The sequence below is a fragment of the Sturnus vulgaris genome, chromosome 3, assembly GCF_052056855.1.
Source record: "Sturnus vulgaris isolate bStuVul1 chromosome 3, bStuVul1.hap1, whole genome shotgun sequence".
NCBI classification, from domain to species: domain Eukaryota; kingdom Metazoa; phylum Chordata; class Aves; order Passeriformes; family Sturnidae; genus Sturnus; species Sturnus vulgaris.
This window is the reverse complement of record NC_142245.1, coordinates 48,610,884-48,638,541: the sequence shown is the minus strand read 5'-3', so window position 1 is coordinate 48,638,541 and position 27,658 is coordinate 48,610,884. Positions and strand designations below refer to the sequence as shown.

The window sequence follows — 27,658 nt, the reverse complement described above, 5'->3', positions numbered from 1 at the left end:
GGCTTGCCTGTGTTACCATACTGTGTTGCCACAGTAAGATGTAAGAGGAAATGTGCATTTTTAAATAAACTGTTTATTTTTGTGCAAGATAAACAGGTAGGACTTGTGTTGGGTCATATATTTGGTCATGTCAAAATTCATGTCTATATCAACATAAAGATAAGACCAGGTAAGGTGCTAGAACAAATACCTAAATAAAGTATGTTTGTGGGCTCCCACGGGCTACAGTTTGACCATGATTTTAACAGAATTTATACTGTAACAGTAATGCAGTGAAACCTGGCCCCTGAAGAGGATGTGTTGAGACCAGATGAGAAGCCAGACTGCTGTCTCAAAGCTTCAGTGTGGTGTTTCCTTTGTGATATGAGCTACTGTAGTTACACCACAGGATGATCTGTAGTTTGGGGTCATTTGGGCAAGGTCTGACAAATGCACTGCTTACCATTCTTTTGTGTCTCTCAATTGCTGAAGCAGTGCATGCTTCTGGCTAGTTTTTATTTGAATAGATTTAGAAGTGCACAATCTTAATACCTGGGAGGGGATAAGCAATAGAGCAAGAGACAAAGGGCAGAAACTGATGTAGAGGAAGTTCCACCTGAACATGAGGAAGAACTTTACTGTGAGGGTGACTGAGCACTGGAACAGATTGCCCAGAGAGGCTGTGGAGTCTCCCTCACTGGAGATGTTCAAGAACCATGAGGACATAATCCTGTGCCATGTGCTCTAGGATGACTCTGCCTGAGCAGGGAGCTTGACCAGATGACCCCCTGTGGTCACTTCCAACGTGACTGATTCTGTGCTAAGTTGTATTTAGGTGAGAGAGGAATTACGTCTTAAACTTAGTTAAGACTGTGTCAGTGTTTGACACGACGGTCATTCCTGCTAGAGGTTTGCTTTTGGGATTTTTAAAAAAAAGTAGTCCAGAGTCAGCAGGCTTTCATGTGTTACTGTTACTGGTTTGCCATATTGTAGTATCTCTTGGGAGGTAAATAATGAGTCAAAATACTAAACAAGGCTTGTTCCTCATGACCCATCTCTAAGAATTTCCCTGCCCAGCCATGGCTGGAAAGAGTACAGTGTGTACTTGGTGTTTAAAATTCCTCCAAATCAGTATTATAAGGCTTACTCTTCAATTACAGTATTTCTTATAAAAAATTCTGAACTGTACTTTGAATTAAATCTGATGCTAAACATCTGAAGTTAACAGGTAAAAAAAATACATTTATTCCTTATTCTCTAAGTTGATAGTGTTAAAAATGTCTCGTGAATGCTTTGAAGCAAATTCACAGAAGCTACAAAAGTTGGACATAACTGTTTGATATATTTTAAATTTAAATGTTTTGAATAATACATTTAATTTATTGACTTTTCTGATATGTGTTCAGAGACTTGCCTAAGTGTGAAGTATGTATGTGTGAATCAGATAGAAAATGAAATAATAGAATGTTCTCAGAATTAGCGGGTTTTTCCTTTTAAGAAAAAGTAAAAGTATACTTTCTTTCAATATTAAATGCAATACTCTCAAAAATTGTGCTGTAACCAGCAGGAAGTAGAAGGCTTTGTGCCAGGGATGCTTCTTTTGAGTGTGGTTGAGACACGTGTGCTCCCTGTGTGTGTGGACTATGGCTCCCTGCCATGCTAACGTGCTATAAACTGGCTTCTGTCAGGGAGCTTTATCCATGTAGTCATAAACCTGAGTATTTGTATGCCAATAGCTCATGCCCAAGATAGAAAGTGCTTGTATCAATAGAGTACAGCTAACAAGAGTTCCTCCCTTTTCATGGCCTTGTACACATCTTTTTGAATAAACTTGGAGTAAAGTAGATCACTAATAGAAAGAAAATCTTGTCCTATTGCTGCTGAAGGTTAAAATCTTACCAAGAAGCTAGGGTGTAGCCCTTACACAAACAGATAGGCAATATTGTGAGATTAGTTGTATTGTTTTAGCCCTGTTACTGCATCAGAGGACAGAAAATTTGCTTCCATACAAAGGTGCTGTAAACAGTTTTAACCATCATAGTTAACAGTTTCTTTTCCCCTCCTTTTCCATTGGCTAGGATTTGTTAAGAGGACAAATGCAGTTACATTTTGGCCCTTTGTCTGAACGATAGAGATGCAGGATCAAGTTTCGTGTGTGAGCTAGTGAAATAAAGAGGAAATGGTAAAATACACTTCTTCCACAGACCGGAAGTTATGGTGGTGGAACAGGGGGGAGGCAGTTTGAAACTTCTGGTTTAAATTAGTTTCTAAGAGAATTTCTTGTAGCCCTTGCATAGAATTTCTTGAAAAGTAGGTGGAAACCTCGTTGTTTTGTTTTGGTTTTTTTTCCTTGTTTTAAAACATGCTTGTGAGGCAGTAGTTAGTATTCCCTTTTATTCTGCAGTAGTTGGATTATGCACTTAATCAGGGAATGCCAAAATATTTAAAGACTGAGAGTGTAGTTTCATGAGCATTTCTTTCCATGTCAGCACTGGCATGGGCTGCCCTGACCTTAGCTTCTTATTCTTGCCTTGCCCCTCAGTTGTGCTGGTGTAACTAGTTAATGTGCCAGGTGGCTTTGCAGCAAAGCAGATTGTGGAATTTACCATCAGAAAAATATTATTTTTAACCTGGATCGATTCCCTGACCGGCCTCACTGCTCAGCTGCACAAACAGTTGTGCCAGCACAGCTGAGGAATGAGGACTGCTTAAGCTGGTACTGCAGTGGAAAAAGTGTTGTGAAACTATAGCTTAATCTGTGTATTCTAGGTACAGTGGTACTATGCTGGCAAAATATTCTTCACATAGATACAGCTTTTATTAGCACAGATTGACTGTGGAATGGAGAAAAGGATAATTGGAGGATAATTTGTGGGGCCTGATATATTTGTGTTGTCAGAATATGTCTATAAAACCCGTCTTGATAGTTCTGTGTGAAATTTATTATTCTTTACATAAACTGATTTGAACTACTATGGATCATTAGAAAATCGAAGAACTGTAAACTCAAGACATCCTCTGCTTTTTTATGCTGTCTACTTAGAATATATGTAGTACTGAGATAGTTGCTTCCATCTTTGACCACACTGGTATTCCTGCAGTTCATTCAACCTTTATTTTTGAAGGTGAGAGTAACAGAAAGCAAGAAATGAAATTTAGTTTTTTAGTAGATTTGATAAGAAACGGAAAGATCTGAAGAACTGATTTTTAGGAGATAATACGCAATTTCTTAAGAATTCCTTCTTATGTAGCTATGGGTCTTTGCTGAGTCTGTGTAGCTATGGGTCGCCTTGGGAAGGAAGGCATAGAAATGCTTTCATTCTTTATCCTGAAACTCTGGCTCTCCTATTGCTTGTCAAATGTCCTGTACACAGATAATTAAATTATTTAATTTCTTTTCTGATTGGATTTTCTTATTTTAGATGTCAGCTTCAGTTCTCAGTCTCATGTTATAAATGGGGGGTGGGGGAGTGGGGGGAAGGCAAGTATTTTCCCTTACTTGGACTAGTTAGAATTTTCTGATGCTTTACTTTTAAATTTCGTATTTCTGCATATTGGTATGCATAGTATACAGTGTTGAATAATTAGTAAGAGCTGATACTACATTTCTTTCTATTCAGGTATCATTCTGCTAAGGTGGGCTTCCTTCAGTCATATGTGCCTAACAGTATATTTCTAGGATTTAAAAAAACAATCCTGCAGTATTTAATGGTTCTTACTCTCTAAGTTGGCAAATATCTAGTCTCTTGTGTGGCTGTAAAAGAGTTTCATTCATTTCGTTTGGGTAATGAGTCTTCTCAATGCCTTCTACCCAATTCAGTTTCCAACTATCCGTCTGGAATGAACTTAAATACATGCACGATGAGAAATCTTAGGTTTTGAAGCAAACTAGTATTTTAAATGCTTTTGTTCAGCATTACTTATCATGTAATGTTAAAGTTGAACAATTACAAATCAATTGAGAAATGAAAGGTGGGGTTACAGTAGAAATTTGTGCCTCTAAGAGTTCACTATCCCTATGGCAACAACTGCAAGAAGCTTTTTCTAATTATGCAAAGTTTAAGGTTTCATTAAAATCGAGGAGGTGAAAAAGCAACTCCTAAACTTCTACATTTTGTGGCTTGGAAAGGAAGCACAAATCTATTCTTTGTAGTCAGTTGGTTTTTTTTTTTGCTGACTGTTTGTAGCTTTCCTATGCACTGAAGAGAAATTTTAATATAAGGGTAAGCTTACTGATCGGTGCAAGAGTGAAATTGTTATAGTCACTGATATTTGAGAAAATTACGCAGTAGCTGAGAAGCTGTAAAGACAACTCATGCAGAAATTCCTCTGATGTTGGAAAAAAAGAATATGGCAATGCATTTCACTGTAATTAATAGTGGTTTCCTTTGCTGAATCTATAAGACATTCATTTCTAACATCCAGCGTTGTTTGTAATGGAATTTTCTTTAGAGTAAGTTATAGGAAGAGCTGGTTTTTGTCTCTTACGAACTGAGATACAAGGAATGATTTTCTTAAAAGGCAAGTTACATATATTGCAGAGTTTAAGTAATTAATTGTTAAATTAGTTTTTGCTATGAAACGTTATAGTGGGAAAATGTGCTTTATTCTACTAATTCTACTATTAACTCGTGTATAGGAGCATTTCATAATTCCTCATTCTGAATTCATATGACTAAAATGGAGTGTTCACAGAAGAGTTTATTGTTCTAGAATATGTTGTTTTGTTTTGTCCCTGAAAGATACAAGGCCTCTCAGGTTGGTGGTATTAGTGGCATTTAGGGTTCTTTTGATTGAGCTATCAATCCTGTTAGGACTCACTGCTGATAAAAAAGGATTGATTTTACTATAGTTGAAACAATGAAGGAAGTGAAAATGTTTCAGAATATATTTTAATGTCGTGAAGTTAAATGACTCTAGATCTATTTGTTTATTACAACCTGTGTTGTATTATGGCAGATTCAGTGCATTCTTTGGAAGACTGAAATCAGTCATGCATTGTAAACGTATCTAACTCTCATTGATATAAAAGAGCACAGTATGGTCAAAATTCTTGCTGTGATGTCTTGCAGTTCATCGCAGTGTGATTTAGCTGGTTACTGTCACACCTAAACTGCTGTATCTGTCCTCTGTGCCTCCCAGTGAAAGGGTTAAGATGTCTTGGTCAGTGTCATTAGAACTACTGCATAATAATAGTGGGGGAGAGGCCTCCTCAGTGGTTCAGTCACTGGGGGAACTGTTTTTTTTAAAATGGGCAAAAGAGTACCCCAACAGTATCAAAATGAGGATGCAACATTTCTGGTGACAGATCACTGACATTTTTTACAGCTTGTTCTTGCGTAATGACCAAAAGGGATTTTGTGTCAGTTTTGAGACTAATCAGTAGGCCCTCTGGAATATCTGTAGCATAAGAGGAAGCCAGAGCATTTCAGATATTTTTAATTTTTTTTTTTTTTTTTTTTTTTAGTTTGTTTCTGCATAAGGAATTAACTATACCATCTCATTTAAAGTAACTAACCATTTATTTGTAACACGGTGGTAACTTCTCTTTGGAGAATGGAAAGTGTAACAGTTTCCATTCCTTGTTGGTAAGAAGCAGCTTTCCAGGGCAGTGAGGGGAAAATGAAACTTAGACGTCCATCTGAAAACATTTGGTTTTGGTTTGGATTTTTATTCTTTCCTTAGTTTCATGATGACTGGTGCCAGTAGCAACTCATAGTAGCCCTTTTTGATACCTATATGCTTTTCCGTTTGCAAGGCTTACTGTTCTCATAGCCAATAGATAGCCATCTTGCATTTATCCAAAAAGGCAGAGCAAGATCTGCCAGCTCTGATGACATGGGAAGATTTGGATCTTGACAATTTTTTCTGAGCTTCGGTATATGATATTGAAAAAGCTTTTCCACTGTCTATACTGGCATCAAAACTTCCCTGCTGTGCAAATAACGTTAGCAGTGGCTTTGATTTTTGGCATTAAAAAGTTTGGCATTTTAAAATTTCAGTTTCAAATATTTAAAAGTGTTCTCTGTGATGTCTAGAGAGGACATGTGTCTGGGCTAGAAAGAAATAAGTCTTATTCAAATTCCACGGAGGTATGTAAGCATCTAGTTAGTGGAGAGGGATCTAAAGGTCGGGGAAAAAAGTGTGGGGACCCACAGAAGCTACTGATTAAGGATTTGCATAGAGCCCAGCAGTACCAGACAAATACTTGGCATAGAAGTTTGAATTTAATTTGGAGTCAGTGTCACAAATTGCACTGAGGGCTATAATTTTTCCTATCGCTCTTCCTCCTACCTCATTCAGACCCATAACTTTCCTTTCTCTCTGTTTTTTCCCCACTTCAGTTCTTAAGTAGGCAGCTCTCAAACCTGAATAGTTTTCTCTGTGTTCTGCAGAAGAGGGAGATGTGGGAGATGTGTGTATTGCATATGTAGAAGTAGAGAAAAGGTATTTCTACACCAGTTACTGTATTTGGTTATATACCTAGCTTTACTTGATTTATAATACAACTACTGGTGTAAAAGCATCAAGTTAATTAACGTTGTTTTTAAAAAAGTGTCTTTCAAACAGCAGCTGTGAAAGGGCTTCTCAATATGTACTTCTCAGTAAGTCAGACTGTCAAAGGATAAGCAAAAGGGCTTTTCAAAGTGAACATAAGAAATAGTATAGGCAGCATGCTGTAGGATGCAATTATTCCTTCTCTTCAGCACTTGTGAGGGTTCATCTGACAGCTTTGAGCCTGCCATTGCAAGAAATGCTGACAAATAGGAGTAACTTCAGATGAGGGAAATAGGTTAACAATGTAAGTGGAGAGGCCGGGGAATCTCGGCATGTTTAATGTGGGGAAGACAGGTCTAAAGATGGACTAATGTAAAGAATTACAGGCAAGATGAGGCCAGGAATGCTTTTCTCAGGTAGCAAACAAAACTATAAGAAGTAATAGATTGCAACAAGGGAAATTTCAATTGGATATAAAGAATAAGTTGCTCTTAGTGAGAGTATGATTAATCAATGGAGGAGATTTTCCAGAAACCTAGTGGAATCTCCATCCTTGGGATTTTTCAATATTTGGCTGCCCAAGGCCTCATGCACCTGGTTTAAACCTAAGTAAAGTCCTGCTTTGAACCTGAAGTCCTGCTTTAAATAGTGTTTGGAGCTGTTCACATCTATCAGTACATTCCAACCTAAGTTAATGAGTAATTCTATGAAGACAGAGTTGTTTTTTATTACAGAGTATTCAAGAATTGTAGGCCCAAGTTCAGAAAACATTCTAGATCAATACTGTTTTGTCTAGGATGTTGTTGGAAGTGCTTAGAGACAGAGCACCTTTAGATTATATAGTTACAGCTTTTTTGAGGGCTCCATGAATTGAGATTACTGCTTCCTAAAATCTGGTTTTCACATGTTTCTTAGAAATGCTTTTGATTTGGTTTTTTTTTTTTTGGCAGTTACTGCTCTTGTACACCTGTTTTAGGTGTAAAATTGGTTTAATATGTAGTTCTATAGGAGTATAATAGGAGTGGGATATAAAAATGATCCAGTCATAGCACTGATCCAATGCTGGCTGCTGAAATAACAACACATGGCCCATAACTCACTACTCCAATTCAGCTTTTGGTCTAGCTGTGCTTACAGGGTCTGTAATTCAGATTCTTAATTACAGTTCTTGGAATGCAGGTGTAATTTATGTCAGCCTCGTTCATTATTTCTTTGTTTTGCAGTGAAGTCTTTGACTTCAGAATACTACATTTTCAGGCGTTTTGCATTATAGGATCTTCCAGTCTGCTGGATGTGATACAGCTGAATGTATCCAAAGATGGTTTGAGCTTATGCAGCAGCTTATCGCTGCTGAAACTCAAAGAGAAATCCAACAAAAAAAAGAAAGGTATTATCTTCTAATAGATTGATCTCTTGAATTTGCCACAGAGAAGAGGTGGACAAATATGGCCAGAGCAAGAAAGAGGGCAAAATTGCAGGGTCTAAGAGCAGAGTGGCAATAAAGGCAAGATATACTGAAGATTTCAGTCTGCTCAGCTTTCTCAAGTAGTTTCACCCTAAATCTGTAAGCACTTCATTGGTAAAGGAGCATGCAAGGCTGACTGTTGCTGCCACACAGTTAACTTGCATCTTGTAGTCTTCTCATAGGGGAAGATATATATGATAATCTTATCTTCACAAAAGGTGAGAACAGTGATTGTGGACTTGTGGTCTTCAGGAAAGCTAAAGGAGCCGCTTCTGTGCTTTCCTGACTTAAGGTGGCTTTGCTGGCCTTGTGCCACAGGAAGCAACTGACAGGTCTAACAATCTGAGCTCTGGAGCTTCACTGTTTGCATCTGGAACTATGAGTGGCCTTTACCCCTGATTTGAAAGGGCTCAAAGAGATTTCAGATATATATTCAAAGGATTTTTTTTTCTGCTGTTTTTTTCCAAAAGAAAGTAGGTCAGAGTGTTAATTCTGGGTTTACTTTGAAGAGTTGAAAGACAGAAAACTTTTAATTGAGTGAATAGCCAGCTTTCATTTGTATTGAAGCCAGTAGATTTTTGTCTAAATACTTAGAAGTATAATTTTCTTAGGGCACTTAATGAAGAGCCTTAAATACTTTGTTTTGTTAAAGCTTTAACTGTTTTGCATTAGTATTTATTTGTTTTTTAATTAAGAAAGATCAAAAAAGAAAAGTGAGATGAGTGTTATGTGTGGAGTCCATAATCGAAATGAGCACAATTCTCTCTTTAGCAACTAATTTATTTTTTTTACATGCATATAGATTTTGTCATAAATTATGCTCTTAGTTTGGCAATCTCAATTATAAGAAAGCTTCTGCATTTGAGACATTTTAATCAGTATCATTACCATCCTGGATCAATTATTTGTGTTACTTGAATATTTTTAGGTGATTTTAATTGATGTGAGTGAAATTTTGTTCTTTAAATATGAATATAAAAAATAAGGGACTTTTTCCATATAGATCACAGAATTGAGTACTCTCAATTTCTGATTACTTTCCAGATACTCTGAAAGGAGTATCTGGAAAGTAAAGGGAATACTTGGTGTTACTCTTCAATTTCGTGGATTTCTTGTGGCTTTCTGTGACACATGCATTCACTACTTTGTGAATACCAGAGAAAGTGTAATTTGATCATCGAGCCACAGTTGGTAAATACCAGTTTTGTGGGGACAGGCTGTTCTGTCCATAGGGGAAAAGGTCCCTGCCAAAATCTAAAAGCTGTCTCTGTTATTTGGTTGTCTGTTATTTTGCTCTAGAGGACTAAAATACAGATGTGTTTTATTTGTGACATGACAGCATCTGTATTTGTGTTGGTTGCTGTAGTGCTTGGTTAATAAGGTTTCATACTGCACTTTTGATAATGCTAAGTAAATTGAAATATGGCTAAGTAGTTGAAAACTTTTGATAGATGATTTTACAAAACTATCTCTAACATATCAGTGAAACATTAAAATCTTACGTGATGCACACAGCTTGCTGCTGCTTAGCAACCGTTTGAATACTTACTTAAGTCTGATATATATGAGATAGAATTATTTTTGTTCTGTTGTTAAATTCTTTAACAGTCCAAAGCTACTTCCAGTTTTTCTGTAAATGGTGTATTTTAACACATGCCTCCTAGGAGGAAGTTGTGTGGTCTCATGGCTGTACATGACAGCTAGGAAGAAGTAAACCAGCTTGTTCCTTCAGCTTCTAGTGCAGTGCACACAGCTATGGTTTGCTGATGGTCCATTAATGCTTTGTGCTATGGCTTTCATGGAAATGGAATCACAAATTCCACCACCAAGCTTCCAGCTGCAATCCTGTGTGGTGTCAAAGGTACATTTTGGTGTCCACGTAACTGTGTTTGTATGTCCAGGAAAGAGCACTGAAGATGGAAGGCAATTAAGTTGTTTTGCTCTTAAATCATACAGTTTGTAACTTGTAATAGCTTACAGACTTGCTCAAAATATTATTGCTGAAGTTATCCTTAGTATCTTTGCTTTTCTCTAAGCAGATAATCTCTCTAAAGCCAGTTTATTGCTCAGGAATTTTTCACTTTTCTTTTGAGTGATGTTTTGTATAAACCAGGCGTTCTCAAAGTAGTCAGTAAATCACAGTGAAATGCTGTATGAATGTGGATTCAGCAAGCTGAATGGAGTTTTTTTGTGTACATTGTATACAAGTGCTGACAGAGCCCTTGCTATAAATCTTTGCAAAATGTTAATGTTCTTCTTAAAGTGCCTGCTTAGCATATGGGGAATCAGAGACTTTAACCCTGTGACCTGGAAAAATTCCTGTTGTTTCAACAAGTTAGAATTGCTGCTACGTTTTAAAATGAAATCAGCAAGGAGACTGCATTGATAAGTGTTTGGAAGATGATACAGTTCAGAAAGGTAGTGTTTTGCCTACTACAATACAGGAGAAAGATAGTGAATGAGCTGGAGTATGATAGGAGGAGAGAAATTGTCTCTTTAGTTGCGTTCCAGTGTGTCAAATTCAGTGTGCAGCTCTCTTCCTGGCAGTACTGTGGAGTTCCTGCAGGATGTTAAGTGGGACTTGACTGATGTGTGTGTTAAAGCACATCAGGCTTAACTGTGATGTTACTGATATATTTTACTCTTAACTTCCCAGTGCTTTATGATTTTTTTTTTCTGCAAAAGTAATATTATTAATTTGCCTTTGGTACAGTTACGCTTTTTTGAGGTCTTTTATACAGTTACTGCGTTGGTCTGGATTTTCATTTGTGGAATATGATGAACAGTGCATAACATGGCTATAAGGGCAAAGACCCTGCAGCAATATTCATAACAATATTGTTGTTCGTAGTAGCCTCATTGTAGCAGGAAATGAGAATTTAAACTACTTTTTTAAAATTATTGTTGCTATTCTAATGTACCTACTGTCAGAAGCTCTGTTTTAAAATTTGGTAGTAAGAATTCCTCAAGCTGTAGGAATTCTCAAGCTCTCTTGCTGTGTGAAATGTTACTGTATCTCATCGGCTGAGTTAGAAACTTAGTAAAATATGTTTCCCTCCATGGCCTGGGGAGGTTTCTGTTCAGTGTCTCCACAACCACATTCAATAGCATTGCCAATAGTGTTGCCCTCGCTGCAGTAGTAACAACCTTTAGAGTAATAGAATAAATCAAGGATGGAGGAGTCTCTTGGGTGGTTGGCTCTATTCTGGCAGTTACTAAGAAAACAAGATTAATTCAAGTCTTAGTGCAGAGATGGTAGTTTCCTCCAAATCAGTTTTCCAGACCTGGATTATTTTTCTCCAGCTCCTGCTTATGGCAAGGGTTAGCCTTATATCCTTTGTGTTCCCTTAGATCCTTATAGTTAACCTTAGACTTTTCTTCTCAGTAAGAGGATGGACTGAACTGTTGTCAACCCTTAGACAACTTCTGGCCACTCACATTGGCAACTCAGGTGGGGCTGTACTGACACCTTTTGAATTTGTTCCACCTGCTTGTCTAAACTACAAATAAGTTATCTACTTACCTGGTTTAGTCACATTCAAGAGCCATAAAGGGAACAGGGGAAAAAATAGTAAAAAGACTATACTTGCCAAATGTAAACATCTTCCAAATAAGAACATGTGTGTTTTGATTTGATTTTCCAACAGTTGGAGAGAGTGTCAAAGGTGCATCTAGGTCTGAACTTGAAATGTGTGCTTTGTTTCTTTTTATAGTCACACAAACATTTGAGAACCAGATTTTCTTGGAGTCCGACTTGCAGATCTTTGCTTTCTGGCAGTGGAGGCTGCTCTTGCTGGGCTGCGCTGCTATGACCTGGTTGTGCCAAAATGGGTCACTGCAAGATGAGACTTGCACAACTAAGAATATATAAATTTCAGTTAAAAAGTAAAGAGTAGAAAATGGTTCCATGAACTCAGGGAAGTACTTAGAAAATCTTCCTTGTAAAATCAGGAAACAGCCTGTACATGTGTGCCTAAGAAAGAAAGAGAGATGCAAATATCTTAGGAGTTTTTCCCATAAATTAATGTTTTCAGTCAAAGCAATAAGAAAGATTCACCATAATTCTGAAATTATTTGGGACAAGCTTTTTTTGTTTCACAAAATCTCACTTTTTATACACTAGGTGTGGTATCACAACACTTTAGGCCAATATTATACACGAACCATTTCTCTAGGGAAAAATGTAATGTAAATACTAGAAAATAGGATGCATCATATAGTGTGAATAAGACAACAATTGGCATGCCTTGTTACTGCTGGGATTTCTGTATGTTTTTCATAATGTAATTGTATGCATTTAATTTGCTATACAACCTAACTTCAGCAACATCGTGTAATTGTAGGAGAAAAATTCTAAAGGCATTACTTAACTGCATCAAAATCCAGTTAATTATCCTTGGTTTGGACACCACGGATACAAAATGTTTTAGATCTGAAGGGGCTTCTAAGATCAGGAACACCTTTCAGAGGTTCACGTTGCTCAAAATGCCACCAAACTGTTCATCGCCAATGAGGGGCACCCACAACTTCCCTGGGCAACCTGTCCCAGTGTCTCACTACCCTCAACACAAATAATTTCTTCCTTATATCCAATCTAAATATATGCTCTTCTGGTTTAAAATTATTACCTCATCTTCAGAAGTTTTTGGTTGTGGCTATGGCAATTACTGAGATACTTTGATTCTGGAATGTTTTCCCCAAAATACTGTCATGGCCCTTGATCTCTGCTTAATTTCTGGCTTATAGTTGTAGGATAATGGAACTTCTCAGCATTTTTAGGGGCACTTGCTTTAGTATCAGTATGAAACACAGAAATAAGTCTTTCAAATACGAACCTAGTCATCAGCAAAACCACTGGAAGATTGGGTTACATAGTGCAAGCTCTGAGATTTGTAATGCTGTTGTTGGCTTCTGTATTGAACTGCTGAAGTTCAGCTATTTGCCTGGATACAGAGGCTTTCCAGAGCTTCCTGCTGTGAACTGAATAACCCAAAATACATATCAGAAATTGAGCCCCCTGGCAAGCTGGTAAAACATGGCACAACATGTTTATGTTCTCATATTAATTTTAATGAAATATGCTAATATTGTCATTGGGACTATACTAAAAGGGCACAAAGTCCACTCTCAGACTTTCCACTGTTGTGGAAATGTGACAACAGGATAATTTTACATTCAAGAATTGTAGGTCACTATAGAGGTCACTATAAATGAGAGCAAAATTTTTATATATCATGCATGTAACTTAGCACTTCTTTAGCCTTTTGGTTTCTTTCATCATTGAATTGGCAGTATAATAATGAAATTGAAGATTTTTTTTTTTTTTTTCCATGGGTAAATCTGAGAGATTGTCAGTTCAGACCAACTGGGTTTGAAGTGTTTCCCTGATACAGTCTTCTGAGTCATGGCGAAATGTGCAGTGTTAACAGCACTTTCTTAGTTCTGAATTGGAGCAGTGACACTTCTTGCTGTTGTCTTCAGAGTGAAAGCTAAAGTATATGGAGTTTCATTATAAAACTCACCAGTAGTTTTGTATGTCAGTATTTCTATGTGGATTTGAGTCTCTTTGTGCCTGGTTAACTGCAATTTCAAGTTATTTTGACCTAAATTTATTTCTCTAAGTCATATCCCTGATTTCAAAAAATAAATTGTTAATGTGTCATTTTGAACAGAGCTTTACATTCAGAAATCCAGATATTCCTGGTCATGTGATCTTCTAAGAACAAAAAGCATCATGTACTTCCTATGTGCTCACTTCTATACATTAATGTCCCATGATGGCTCTTCAGTAGTAATTGTGCATCTCTTACTGAAAGGTTTAATATCTGGTGTGTATGCTCTCTTGTTTTGGTTTTAAATTGGGAAATCACTATCAAAAACTACTGGTAAATGTGTAGCTTAGTAGGAGTTGTGATTCTTGATTAATGAGATGTCTGTTTCATTTATATGAGGATTTTTAAATGAAGTATGAACTTAGCAAGTGTAAGCTGAATCTTCCCTGGGTTCAGTGAAACTATCATGGGTCTGATGATTGTAGAGTTGAGATTGACAGCTCTGAAGCAGCCAGTCATGCTGGACTGTGGTTTTCAGTGGTGGAGCCAGAAGTCTGCAAGCTCTGCAGATCCAGGTCTAGTTGGAATGTGGTTTCATACTATTAAAAGGATGTTAGGAGCCAAGAGGTTTTGAGATGGGCTTCTGTGTGCTTAGGCTGCAGGGTAGTCTGCTTTGGCCTGGAGTCCGTTATTGTAGAGGTTCCTGAAGCTCCTCAAAGAACTTGTCATTCCCATACGTTTTATTGCTGCTGTTGGCAGTAGGTTACTGGCGAGTTCCCTGATAATCTACAGCTTTTTGGGGGCAGTTTGTTCAAGGAAGACTTTGATCTAATTTGGACTGGTCAGATGTAAAACCTGAAACTTTACAAACTACTTTGGAGCCAGCTCAGAAACAGCTTTTAGAATTGTTCTGTATGTAGAGTGGTGATTAAAAGTCAAGAAAGCGGGGGATAGCAATAAACAAAGTAACAATTTCAGGTGCTTGTTACCCTACTTGTTACTGTGGTCACAGCCAACAGGTACATCAGGCTTTGTATCACAAACTTCACACTTTTCTGACTCTTACGTATGCTGGACATCTTTGGATGTCGTTCTGATTCTTCTTCATGTTGTAGCTTTTATCAAGCTGTCTTCTACTCAATGAACTAGGATGTGTAAAATATTGGAGAATGTTTAAGACTTTTTTAGCTAATGATGTTAAGGTACTAGATAGGAGAAGGAAAGATATAGGTGGGAAAAAGAGAGATAGGTTATTAAAGTTCCAGTATGTCATCTCCTGGTGTGTAATGAGCCTGGTCTTGCACACAGATACTACATTTATGACTCATTGCAATTGAAAAGAGCAGTCTTGGATTTGTGAGGAGTTAGGTGAAACTTCTGGTGCAATGTTCAGGAGCAGATGGAAAAGCTAGCAGAGCTATTGGGCATCATCAGAAAGATACTGAGGACATGAGAAATGGTTCCATTCCTGTGTAAAGCTCTGGTAAGCTTTCCCCTTCAGTACTGAGGGCTACGGTCCCTGTATTTCAGGGAGTATATGTTGGTGTTAGGAAAGGTAGTGAGAAGATGTTATTTTATTTTTAATCAAGACAACAGCTCTTGCCTTCCCAGGAGGCATTTAGGCGACAGACTTACCAGTTTGGAGAGGTGAAGATTGTAGGAGGATTTAGTGAAATTTGAAAATTAAGGCAGGTGGTGAATGCAGAAGTGTTATGAAATCCTGCAGCTTGGAACTGTGTACCACTCAGGACCTGTAGGACAAGAGTTTGAAAAAAGACTAAGGAAGATTTTTTGGTTGATTTTGAATTACTGTTTCAAAATGCACAGAGTAATAAGCTTCTGGAATTCCTTGCCACAGTGTATTGGAGGAGCAGATAATTTCAGTAGATTAAGAAAAGGAATTTGATTAATCAAATCAATCATCAAGAGATCTGTAAAGAGAATAGACAGGGTGCTTGAGTTTCCTCAATCACAGAGTTATACATACGGAGAGAATGATAGGAATGTGCTCAAAAAAGGCTTAGGCTTACATGTTCTTCCTGAATATTGCTTTTTGTTGCCACTCTTGCAAACAGCACTGAGCTAAAATGACTCTTCTTTGACTCAGTAGGATATTTATGTTCTTACATCAGTGCACATTGTGATCAGAGAATCTGTGAGAGGCTACAGCATCTAGTTAGATTTAAACCGGTTGTTTAAAATAATTGCTTCATTTTAGGAAGCCTTTGTATCTTTTTGTCAGTCATCAACCAATAGCAGATTTTAATTGAGATATAGTCAAGTGAATTTAAAAAAAAGTTTAATCATGGGGTTTTTTTGTAGATTGTCATTGTTTTCAGTTACTTTTCCAAGATTTTTAAATGAGGCATGGTAATATAGGTGTGGTTTTCCTGCCTCGTTCTCTGATTGGCATTTTTATTGTCTTAAGTTTTTTTCTCGTCCTTCAACTCTTAAAACAGTTGCACTGTAAATAGTACATACTCTTCAAAATAGCCACACCTGCTTTTGACTTCAGAGAGTTCATAGAGGATTATCTTTATGGAAGCTTTACTCTTTAGTGAGTAGAAATTAGGTATGCAGAAGGAAAAAAATACTTGACAGCTTTCTCATATTGTTAATCTGTGGAAGAAACCTGATACAATCACAGTTGGAGATGTGAAGATTAATACCTGCTACTTGACCTTCCTGTGAATTAATAATGGGTTTTTCATTCGTTGGGAAGCTGACAAATGGAAGCAAATGTACACATTTGCATAATAAAAAAGGGAATAAATCTATTGGAAGGTAGAGAGTTTTGATTATCTAGGTAAAACTGAGATGAAGAGCGTTAGGACTGGAGTCCTAATGCAGGCAGAATTTACAGTTACTGTGGCATTCATTAATATAATTTTTAAAAATGCCCTGACTGGATTATGCAATGCAATTTTAGCTTTGTGTATCTCATTTCCATATGACATCCTACAATTGCCATGAAACAGGTTTTACAAGACATGTACAAAGTATGTGCTTGCTTCTAAGGTGAAGAAAATGGTTCATAAGGATAGATTTATAACATTCTTGGACTTTTAATTCTGAGTTTCATCAAATACTGTATGTAAGATACACATGTAGTTCAGAAATCCTGATTTTTATCTTCACATATATTTCCAGTACAACTTAGTGGGTAGTGATGTAGAGCTTTGAGGGGTCTTGTGAGAACTGTGTGAACAGGAGAGCCCATGAGAAGTGTTGCTCTAAAACAGTTGGGTGTGTCTTGGAGAATAAGTGTAGGAAGAATCGAAAATGCCTTCTTAGCTGTCTTAGAGGTGTTTTGCTTTCCTCACCTTTAGTTCATCTCCAGTAAAAATGAGTTAAACCCCTTTTACAAATTTCAAAGCTTTCAGATCCGAATTTCTGTTGTGAACATACTATGCAAAGAATACAGGTCAAATCTCAAACTGCCAACTCCTAACAGTAGCTTAAGTCAAGCTCAACTGTTGTGATAGATTTTTCTCTAATGAAACCATATTCCTGAGGAAATTTTTACAGTGATCTGAGAAACCTCATTTTTAACATGCTTATGTATGAGATTTGCCAACGCATTGCTGAGCTATAGGTGAAAAGGTCAGCTGTGCTTTGATAGAATTGACAGAATGACCTGCAGTAAAGGATGGTGGCTTTGTTTTTAATTAATTCACATAAGGGAAAGGAAAAAAAAAATCCAAACCAAACTTAGGTACAATCCATTAATAGAATCCCTTAATGTGTGCATTAGCATTACTGAACTAGCACAAGTTAAAAAATCCACAGTCAAAGAAAACAAACGCCTTTTTTTTTTTTTTTTTTTTTTTTTTTTTTTTTTTTAATTTGCTCTACATGAAAAAGGTACAACCCCAACTAATTTCCCTTGAAAAAGAAATTGTGTAACTGGTCATAGTTTCCAAGGAAATACCTGACAGATTAAACCTCTTTAAATGTTTCATGTGTGCACACTTTTGCTGTGGGACCCATTAAAATACATTGTTATTCTGGCCAGGAGTTAAAAAGACATTATGAAATGTGTTAAATAAAAATTTATTTCTGGAAATTACTCTTTGTAATTAATTTGGAGGAATAAAAAATACCACATTGTGCTTCCAGGTAGGAGTTGCTTCCAGGTATGGTCACTTAAAATAAATTTTCCATAGGAACAGATTATTTCTTTGAACTGTTCCAGAGTTTGCCATTTTCCTCTGACCTTGCTCATCATTAATTATTTGATAGAAGTCTTTTGGTTTGATCCAATTCGGTAATGTGCTTGGAGAAAACTCTTAGTGATGCTTGGTTGAGATTCTGATTTTTTTTCAGTTTTAAGGTCATGCAATGAAATCAGATTTATATCTTTCATGTTCTTGTTTGGATTCAGAACAGTGCAGAGTAGAAATCTGGCAAACAGTTACAAGGAAGTATCACTATGTAGTAAGTTGAGGATGAGATGCAAAACTGGCTGTGATGGGCAAAATTTATTAATTCTTTAAGAGGTGGATGGTAATGAGTGAAGTGTAACATCTGGATTTGATAATACTATTCTTTAAGCAGAGATACTGGTGAAGAGCTATTGAAATGGTTTGAATTAGCCATGGAAAGGCTGAGTAATATATTAGAACAATTAAATTCTACTAGGAATATTTAATAAACCTGTTTCCAACATCCAGTTCTCACACTTTTTTTTTTAATATGTATTGAAAGCATTAACGATGTTAGCGTAAGCGTTTGGATTTTGTCCTGTCACTTCTTAATCTCTTTTGCAGAAAGAATAAGAAGATGTAACTCTGGGGTAGAATGTTCTTGTTTCTATATTTTTTCCCTTACAAAATTATTCGAAATTTTAATTTTAAGAAAACAAGTGTGTGTTCAGGCTGCCTGAGATTTGGCTCCTTGTAGGCTTCCAGAAAAAGTCTATTAGGGCTAGATGTGGAGAAAATAATTTCATTGTTTCTTACTATTAAATTTATAATTTTTTGTATTGTAGTTTCTCAGAGAACTGTATGATTTTAGTTTCGTTATTCTTGGGTTTTTCTTTTTTGCTGCTTGCAAGGTGTCAATGACATAGTTAAGTGTGCTGCCCTGCGTGTAGCTAGGAACCAATTTCTTTAAGGAAAGTTGGCCTTTATTTTGGTATCTCTTTAATTCCCCCCTCCATTTGCTAGGCACGCATACAGTGAAAGTTTCTAGTCTCATGTTTAACAAGAATATGCAGTTATAAGTGAGGAAGAAAAGAGAGAATAGATGTGGAAATTGGCATGTAAGAGGTTGGAGAGGTAGGTTGCAAGAGAATAATGTGGCATTTATTGTCTGATGTTCTTTTTTCCCCAAGCAATAGGGATACAAAAACATACTTCTAACTGTAAGGGGAGTGTTAACACATAAGTAAGTTCAAACTGGCAATAAGCTTGCAAAGCTTGTTACTGTCAGAAGAATGGAGATCCTGCTTAAAAGGGATCTTCTGTGGATAGAGATTCATATCTTTTTTATGTGATTGCCAGTCTTGTAGACTGGAGAAGAAATTATATTTTTTAAAGAAAGCTGAAAGAAATGCTAGCAATATTAATATCAGCTATACTTTATCATTCAAGAAATTCGGTGTAAAGAAACACTCGATGGAAAGTGACCCAAGGTTAGTCTTTAGCTGAATTATTGGATTGAAACATCTGAATTGAGGTCTGGCTGAAAAAAGAGCCCATAGAAATTTCTTAGTATTTGTTGACTTGGTGCCTGGATAGGTGTTTGGATAAGATAATAGGAAAAAAGGTAGGTAAATATATGGGGGAAGGTAGAAGGTATTGCCCATGAAAGCATGGAGTGAGGAGGGGTGAAGAATGTATCTGTGCATTGGGTAATTCCAAAACCAGTAAAACATAGTCTGTGTGTCTTAGTCCTGATGAAGGAGCCTGAGATAAGTGTAGAGGGATTGGGTGGTTTCTTTTTGGCTTTTTGTTGGGTTTTGGGGTTTTTTTCATTCATCTTTATAGTTGCTTGTGTGTTTCTGCTGTTGGTTTAGCAACCTCTACCAGGCTTGCATTGCAACTTGCTGCATCTGATTTCCTGCCATTACAGCAGTCTTTTTATGCACAGTGTCTGTAACCTGCACCATTAATGCTACGAGAAAATGTTCTCTTGTTTCTGCATTCACTCTTTTAAGAAATATTTCCAGCCAGATTTCTAAAACAAGTTTTTAGATAGATTACTTTTACAGCGTGAGTAAAACACAGATCAGATGTGATCAGATTAAAACCACAGGAAAGCATGAGCAATTTGCTTACTAGATGTAGCTGAACTAACAAGGGAGATATAAAGGCTGCATTGATTTGAGTTTGGAGAAGGTGAAGGGCATGCTGGTTACTGTGGCAGTGTTCTGCATATTTCCAAAAGCTATTCTCTTGAATGCACAAAGGCTGTTTTCTGAATGGTAGCTGACCAAAAATGGGACTTCAGTCATAATGGATGCATCACAACTTAAATGGAATTATTAAATACAGCAGTTATGCTAAAATCTGCACAATTACCTTTGATACTTACTGTGGCATGGACTGTATGTGAAGTTGCAGTAGGAAAAAATTAGTTACGAACAAGAAGTGCAGATAACATTCTAGTCTGTCAGCTTCTTTGTTTAGATTTTTTCAGGTTTATTTATTTCATAAAATCCATTCTGGCAGAATTTACTCTGAGGAACACTTGTTTTATGTTTTGTGGAAAGTCAGTGTGATACTAAGTTAAGTTTTATACTGAAGAATTGTCTGTGATGTGTTAAACATGTACTCTGTCAGAAGAAAGGAGACTTCAAAAATTATGTATTTGGCTAGCACTGGACCGGCACTATAATGGCCAAGTATTTGGCATCTGAATTGTATTTCACATGAAGTTGTCTTTGAATATTTTCATAACAGGAGAGGCAGTTTATTTTGTGTCTCATACTCATGATTCTGAGTAGTCTTTGGGAGATGACACATTGTTTACTTTGGTTTCAATAGTTTTCACAGAATAAAGCTTCAACAGGAGCTCCATCATGATACAATTGCCAGGCCTTTTAAGTTGTCTGGGGATCATGCCAATACTCTTTGAAAAAGGACACAGCTAATTAATTCTTCCGGTTACTTAGTATTTCTGGCATAAATGAGCACTGGGATCTCTGTCTCTCTTCAAAATTATAAAGTCACATTGAAGGGGTTATTTGTAATTTTGTTTTTTGGTTTGTTTTTTTTAATAGCTGGAAGCAGTATGTAAAATGATTAATAAATGGACATTACTACAAGAATAACTTTATATTGTACTGCACTCCAGTATTTAGACGTTTTCCTTTGTAATTAAACTCTCATTAATGATTTTAGGAAGAATGATTTGTCTGAGTCAGCAGTGTTGAATTTTCCTTCTTCCAATAATTAATTTCTTGAATAGATTTTTCTGATTACTTCTGTAATGCTGTATTGCCTTTATTTATATGCCAGAGTCTCTGAATGAAGCCAGCAGTTTCCTTTGCCTCCTATTGGTACCGTTTTCTTCTACAGTCTAATTACTGGCAGTCTTGGCTATTCACTCTTGCATTCATGCCTTTTATCTTCTGCTTGCATATGTAACTTTCTAAATATTCTAAGAATATTTCTAACAATCCTGAGTTCCATGGCTGACAGCAGTGGTGTGTGTTCGTTCCTTAGGCTTGCATTTGTCAAAGTAACTTTCAGTTCCTTTAAGTTTGGCTCTGGAGAAGGATCCTGACTCCTTTTGGTAGTTTCTTGCAACATCATGGACATCAAGAACATTTTTATTTGTCTGTATTAGAGAGGCCTCAAAAGGCCTCATGACCTGTCACTTCAGTCTTCTTTAAGGTTAATTTGAGTTTATTAAGAATCTTTCGGTATCTTTGAGCTCTTTAGTGGGTTTTTCTTCTTGAAGTGATGATTGGAATGAGACCTTAATATTCGTATGATACATTTTTCATGTTAGATTGTCAGTGAAGCCATATTAGTTGCCTATCGTAATTGAAATTAAGGAAAAAAAAAGGTTTTCTTTTTGTGTTGGAGTATATTTCTATAAATTAAGATAGTGGAGGCAGAGCCTCTTTGGTTTACTTCCTCCCATATTAGAGTAAAGATCATATTTTGCTATCCTGGCACATTTGACGCACGCGTGCAGACATTTATCAGCAAATTTAGTAAAGTTATAATGCCTGCAGGTATCTGCTTGATGCTAAGCTACCAAAACTTTCAAGTACAGTAGAAAAAATATTAAAAAAAAAATCTCCCAAGTTTTGCATGCTACCAACAAATAATTGAACTTTGCGGGCTTTGAATGATGACCCATAATTCATTTTATGCCTCGTGAAGGTGCAGACAAATTCTTCTGTAGCACTTTTGAATTTTAAGGTAATTGTTATAATACTTTGCTGTTTCATAGTAATAAATGGAAATTGTGGTAGTTTTGTGTTTTATCAAGACTTCAGACACTAAAAAATGAGTTAGAATACAAAATACTTCATTGAAATTAACACTGGGGTGACAATGTGGAACATTTGTTTTAAATACTGTTTTTTAAAATTTATTCTCTGTGGATTTTTTGAAAAGACTACATGCGTTAATCTCTTTCCATGGAGTTTTTGCTGTACTAGCTGTGAAGCTGCTGTTTTGGTGATACAATTTAAATAAAGAGTAAATACAAAATTTTGGTACTGTACAAGGAACTTGAGATTGAGATCATAGAATTTGCTCTTCTGAAATGATAGAGCATATTGCAAAGTGGTTTGCTTTAGTGTAGGTTAGAGAAATCGGAAAAAAATTCAGCAGTCTTAGGAGAATTGAGGGGGGTTAACTATTTAGCAGGAAGTTTTACGGACTGCTTAGTAGAAGAGGGGTGGAAAAATGGCACTTGATATTGAATTAGGGTAAACCATCTTGTCAGATTTGAAGTTTAGTGAGAGAAATATTGCAGTACAGTCTTTGATAAACAATACAATTGTTTAGTTTTTTAATTTGAACAGTGTTTTTCCTTATTTCTTTAAAGAAGGTGCAAGATCAGTAGTGTCTTGTCACTGCTCAGATTGATCTAGCACTGTAAGCCATTGAAGAAATAACATAGGTGCACTTCCAGTGAGACATAAACTGAGTAACTTTTTTAATTGCTCTGCTGCTGCCACAGAGAAAGTGATTAAAATTCATGGAGATGCTTGAATAAAATTTTCTAATTTAAGAGGTAAATGTACATTGGAGTTAGCTATGTCAGGGTTTTTATGAACCGTATGGTCACATTCATTTATAATACTAGTTTATATGAAGAAGATACCATTCCTTTAACATGCAGGTCCATTCTTTGAAGATTTATTGGTAGAAATTCTTGATAAAAGCCTGTAGATATCATATGGTCTGGACAGATAATTTGTATTAATGTGTTGATTGGGTGATTGTGGAATAGCTCTTCATGATTTCATTCAAAGCAGGAACAGAATTAGTTAAAGAAACCTAAGTTGTTGCAGTGTTATTTTCTTCTAGTAATAATTTCAGAGTATTCTGAAGTATGTTGGGTGAAAAACAAGTAGGCAATTACTAGTAAATTCTGAAACTTAGAGACATTGAACTTATATCCACAATATCCTCCTTACAGTAAACAAAAACAGTGATGGTAAAGGTAAAAATGCAGGTACATTCAAAAGTGGAGTGAACACTATTTTCCGATATTTGATGTGGACTACTTTGCATTTAGTTTTGTTTAAAATAAGTAAAAATGCTGTTCTGAAACCAGATAATTTTAATACTTGGATAAATCAAGTCCTTTTTTTGTTCTTATTGTATTTTATAATATCAGTATAAAACCAGATACAGAAGGAAACTGATCCCCAGATATGTCTATAAATGGGCAATTTTCAAGATTATGAGTGCATGAAGAACAATTACTTAGCCAGAGATATCGCACGGGAAAGCATCAACATAAAGTAGTGACTTAGGTTGCATAATTGAAAGGGGATTTTGTATGTGTGTTTCAGTTTTTTGTGGAGTGTTCTTTTGTTGCATCAGAAGTGCCTGCTCTTGGTGTCTCAAGGCTTTCCTTTCTCTTCCAGAAAATGCTGGGACAGAAGAGATGAGTACTCCCTTGACTAAGGCCTAAAACTGCCTGTAGAAAAACAATCCTGACCAGGCAATATACGAATGGCCCAAGGAAGCCAGCAAATTGATATTCAGGTTTTACATGACCTGCGACAGAAGTTTCCTGAGGTACCTGAAGGTGTTGTATCCAGATGCATGTTACAGGTCAGTGCTCTGCTCATGGCTATATAAGCAAGCAGCATTGTAATTTAACCTTTCTGTATGGGTGTCCCCTTTGAAAGCAGATGTTTTTCTTTTTGTTTTTCTCTGTGAGACAAATAAATGCAGCCAATTTCTTTACATTGCACAGCAAGCAAAGTGTTATATTGGCCTCTCTTTTTCCATGCCTAATCAAGGTGGCCCAAAGTAAATCAGCCTGTAAATCAATAATCAGTGTGTGCATGGAGACTACTGTCTCACCAATCAGTATGCTCATGCCTTTTGGCCATCTCAAGAGCCAAAACTAACTGTGGCAAAAGGAGGGATGCAAAGCCAACTTGAGTCCAGCAGGGACAATTTAAGGCAGTGCTACAAAGTGTGGAATTTAAAAATTTTATTTTGAGTGTTGGAGCAGGTCCAGAAGCAACTTTGCTAGCTGGTCGCCATCAGACTTAAAAGTTGACCTTTGCCAGCATACAGGTTGGCCCTGATGCTTTCCATTCCCGGCTCCCTTGGCCTGCAGAGCCAGTGCTGGTGGCCTTAGATATGCTCTGCAGCAGGGAGCCTGGAGTGCAATGTGGGCACAGCCAGGTGCTCAGAGTCGGGCTTTTTCAGGCAGGACAAGGTGCTTGTAGCCTCGCCTCCACCATGTTAGACCTGGGTGGGGGTGAGGTACTGGTATGCATCTGCCCAGGGCATTGGCTGCCAGACGGGCTTCATTTTTTTGCTGTACTTTTGCCATCTACGTAGTTAATGAATGGATTTCTATTGGGCTTGATATAACAAAGCATTTTTGACTAGTGCTGTAGTTAGTGCTAAAGCTGCATATTCTCAGCTTCTACATGCAGCTATCTGTTTGTAATGCTGCCATTATCAGAACACATACCATATTTTGTATCAGCTTCTTGTTCTGTAACATCATGTTAGCTACTTCAGAAGACAAATTAATTTGTCCCTCCAAAGCCCAATACGGACACCTAAATACCTAGAGATAACAAATGCTGGTAGAATTACTTAATTATGTTGCTTAAACAGGTTTGCTTTGCGCTTTCCACTGATTCAAGAGTATCCATACTGATTGATTTTTCTTTCTCGTTCTAAGATATTCAGCGTTTGATTTACTCTGGTTAATAGAGAATTATCCAAATAGTCATACTGATCATCAGTATACACTGATAGGAAAAATGATGGCTTGTGGCTTTCCAGAAGTTAACTGTCTCTGAATTATGGCTAGGACATCTGTGGTTATGATTCAACATTCTTTATGTCGTAATTGTTTGTCTTGATATTTATATGTATTTTTTAATATGAAATACACATTTTTCTATACTTACACATACACACATACATCCAAATAAAGTGTTCGTAATGTTAGGAAGAGTGTCTGTGACAATTTAATATTTATATTGCCAAGACTTTATCCTGATTCTCCAGTCTTTCTAGAGTGAGAAGTTGTGAAAAGTGTCTTTCATGAACAGAATTGGTTTTGATTTGCAAGAATGCAAAATTCTATTTGGGGCTCGTGAGGTTTCAAGCTTTCTCCAGTCCCTTCCTTTTCATTATTTAGCTGAAAAGGAAACTGAGCTAGAGTATAAATTGCCTGTACTTGTTCTCAGGATTGTACACTATTTTTATGTTAGTGCTCTGTAGGACTTTATACTACAAGTGCAGATTTGTTCTTCAAACACGAGAACTGCTTGTTCAGCAAAGTCTGTGAACTTGATGGCGTGAATGCATCAGTAATCATCTTTTGAATGTAATTCTTGATACATTTAAAAACTAATGCTTGTCTTTAAGAGACTCGGTGTTCTTCATAACATTGAATACAGTGGATTTCTTTTTATTAAAAGAGCCTTATAACTGTGAAGAAAAGATACATATTATGAAAGATTTATGGGGAAAAGTTTAGATTTTGAGGAAGTGTTTTAAGTTAGCTTTCATAAGAGGATCTTTCAAAAACAGTCTAGAGTAATTAATGTCCCATGCGTGCAGTATTATTAAACTAAACTGTCACAATGGAAAGCTACCTTTTTTGTGAACTGAGAGCTAAAGACTCACCAAGAAAATCCTGTCATATTGGTGGTTCTTTGGAGTTTCATGAGCTCAGGTTTCTCTGATACAATTTCTAGCTTTGTTACTCTTTTTTTGGTCAGGGATTGGTTTGTTTGGGTTTCGTTTTTGTGGGAGTTGTTCTTTTAAAAGCTGCCTGACTTCTTTAAACCAACGAATTTTGTACTTGGACTGATGGGAAAGATTGAAAAGCAGAATTTGGGAATAGTTGTTCATATGTTTTCAATGCTGCTGGAACAGTGTCTGAATCCTGAGCTCTGCCACCTTGTAGCTGAACATAGTGGAAGGAATTTCCAATGAAGTCAGTAAGTGTAGTTTAGGTCAAAGACAAGTACTTGAGGACATTTGATGTAAGAAATGCCTTGCCCTCACAGTACCTTATGTGCAGGCATTATATGTCAGGATGAAGTGATTTTTAAGCTAATAATTGTAAGATATTCCAGATGAGAATCTGAAAGAATATAAACAATTATGCAGTTTATAGTATTATTGATGAGGCTTTTATAACAAGGAAAGTTTTTTTGGATCACTGTGAATTGTGCAGAGAAAATGTACAGATACTTGAGTCATCTTCCATGAATTCTTTGTAGCAAATCGCTTACAGCTGTTTCTAAATAAAGATTTATAGCATTATATGCTTATAATGAAAAACTTAAAGAGGGTATGCAAATACCTCGAGTTAAATAGCCCTCTGTTGAAATACCTGAACAATATATAGCATACTAGAAACAGAAAACCACTAAGGAGCTAATAGGAGGAAACTTAGGAGAAAACTGCTTCATCTAGGGAGTGAAATGTCTTGGGCTGACAGCACTGAATATTCCTAAAAAGTTTTGTATCCTTCTGTTCTTCCCAACAATCCTCCTACATTCAGCTCTCCCATTCTCCTCATTTAAAGGAGTCACTGCAGTGTCGACAGTCTGTGGACATTGTTCCCTGTTGTTCTATTTTTTGTGTCCGGAGCATTCTACACCTGCTCCTCAAGTCTGTGTCCTCTCCTTGCTTCCTCGTTTCCCTCCAACATTCTTATTCTTTCTTTTTTTTTTCTTTCTCTTTCAGGGTGCCAACATTTTAAACTCAATTGGGACATGGGCAGAGATAAGATGAGGGGTATTGTTTTGCTGGAATATGCTCAGTTCTGCCATCAACCGGTTCTCTGATCTGTAAAGAGCTAGAAGCGGTTGAAATTCTGCCTCTGCCAGCCAGAAGATGCCAGGGGTTCCATGTGCCCCCGTTTCCCCTTTGAGTTCTCCAATTTTCTCATTGACGTCACTGAAATTTTGGAATTGATTGGATGCGGTCTTTAAAAAGAAAAAAAAATTGTCCAAAGAAATGCATTCAAGCTGAATGTAAGGGCCTTGCAAGCTTGGCCTGTTCCTTTTTGGTTTGGTATTTTTGGCCTTTCTGTTAATAATTTTAATTCACTTCATGCAAAATCTGCCTTTGAGATCTTTCAAGCTTGTTTTTCTGTGGCATCCTATCTTTTTCCCTTTTCTGGCTCCTTTTTCTCCTTTGCAACAAATACCAGGCTATTGTTCTTATCTTCTCTTACCCACTGTTCTGTCCGCGTGTTTCCTTTCTTCACTACTAACTTCCTTTGATTACTTTGTCCTCTGGTGCTTATTCCAAACTAGAGCCAATATACATATCATCAGTTTGATCCGTTTTCATATCTCTGAATACATTTTTGCAGCAATCCTTTTATAGAGCTGGCTTGTTAGATAGCCTTTAGGAAATCCTGTCATTTTAAAAAGTTTTGCGGCTGGGGTTTTTTTGTTTTTTTTCTTTTTTGTTTTTTACTTTTATTTGGAAGAATTCAGAACTGTATCTGGTCTGTATGAACACAT

The 27,658-nt window shown here is 36.7% G+C and overlaps 1 protein-coding gene across 3 annotated transcripts in view; it reads left to right on the top strand.

The window, feature by feature from the left end:
• TAB2 (TGF-beta activated kinase 1 (MAP3K7) binding protein 2) overlaps positions 1–27,658 on the top strand; it is a 59,325-nt gene that overhangs the window by 16,583 nt on the left and 15,084 nt on the right. For 2 of the 3 annotated variants that reach the window (XM_014885201.2, XM_088161580.1), the window contains one exon: positions 23,558–23,747. In XM_014885201.2, coding sequence (XP_014740687.1) covers positions 23,646–23,747 — 102 coding nt within the window. In that variant the 5' untranslated portion in view covers positions 23,558–23,645. Of the gene's footprint in view, positions 1–23,557; positions 23,748–26,870; positions 27,161–27,658 lie in introns of those variants that run through there. The other variant, XM_014885202.2, reaches the window with a different exon arrangement.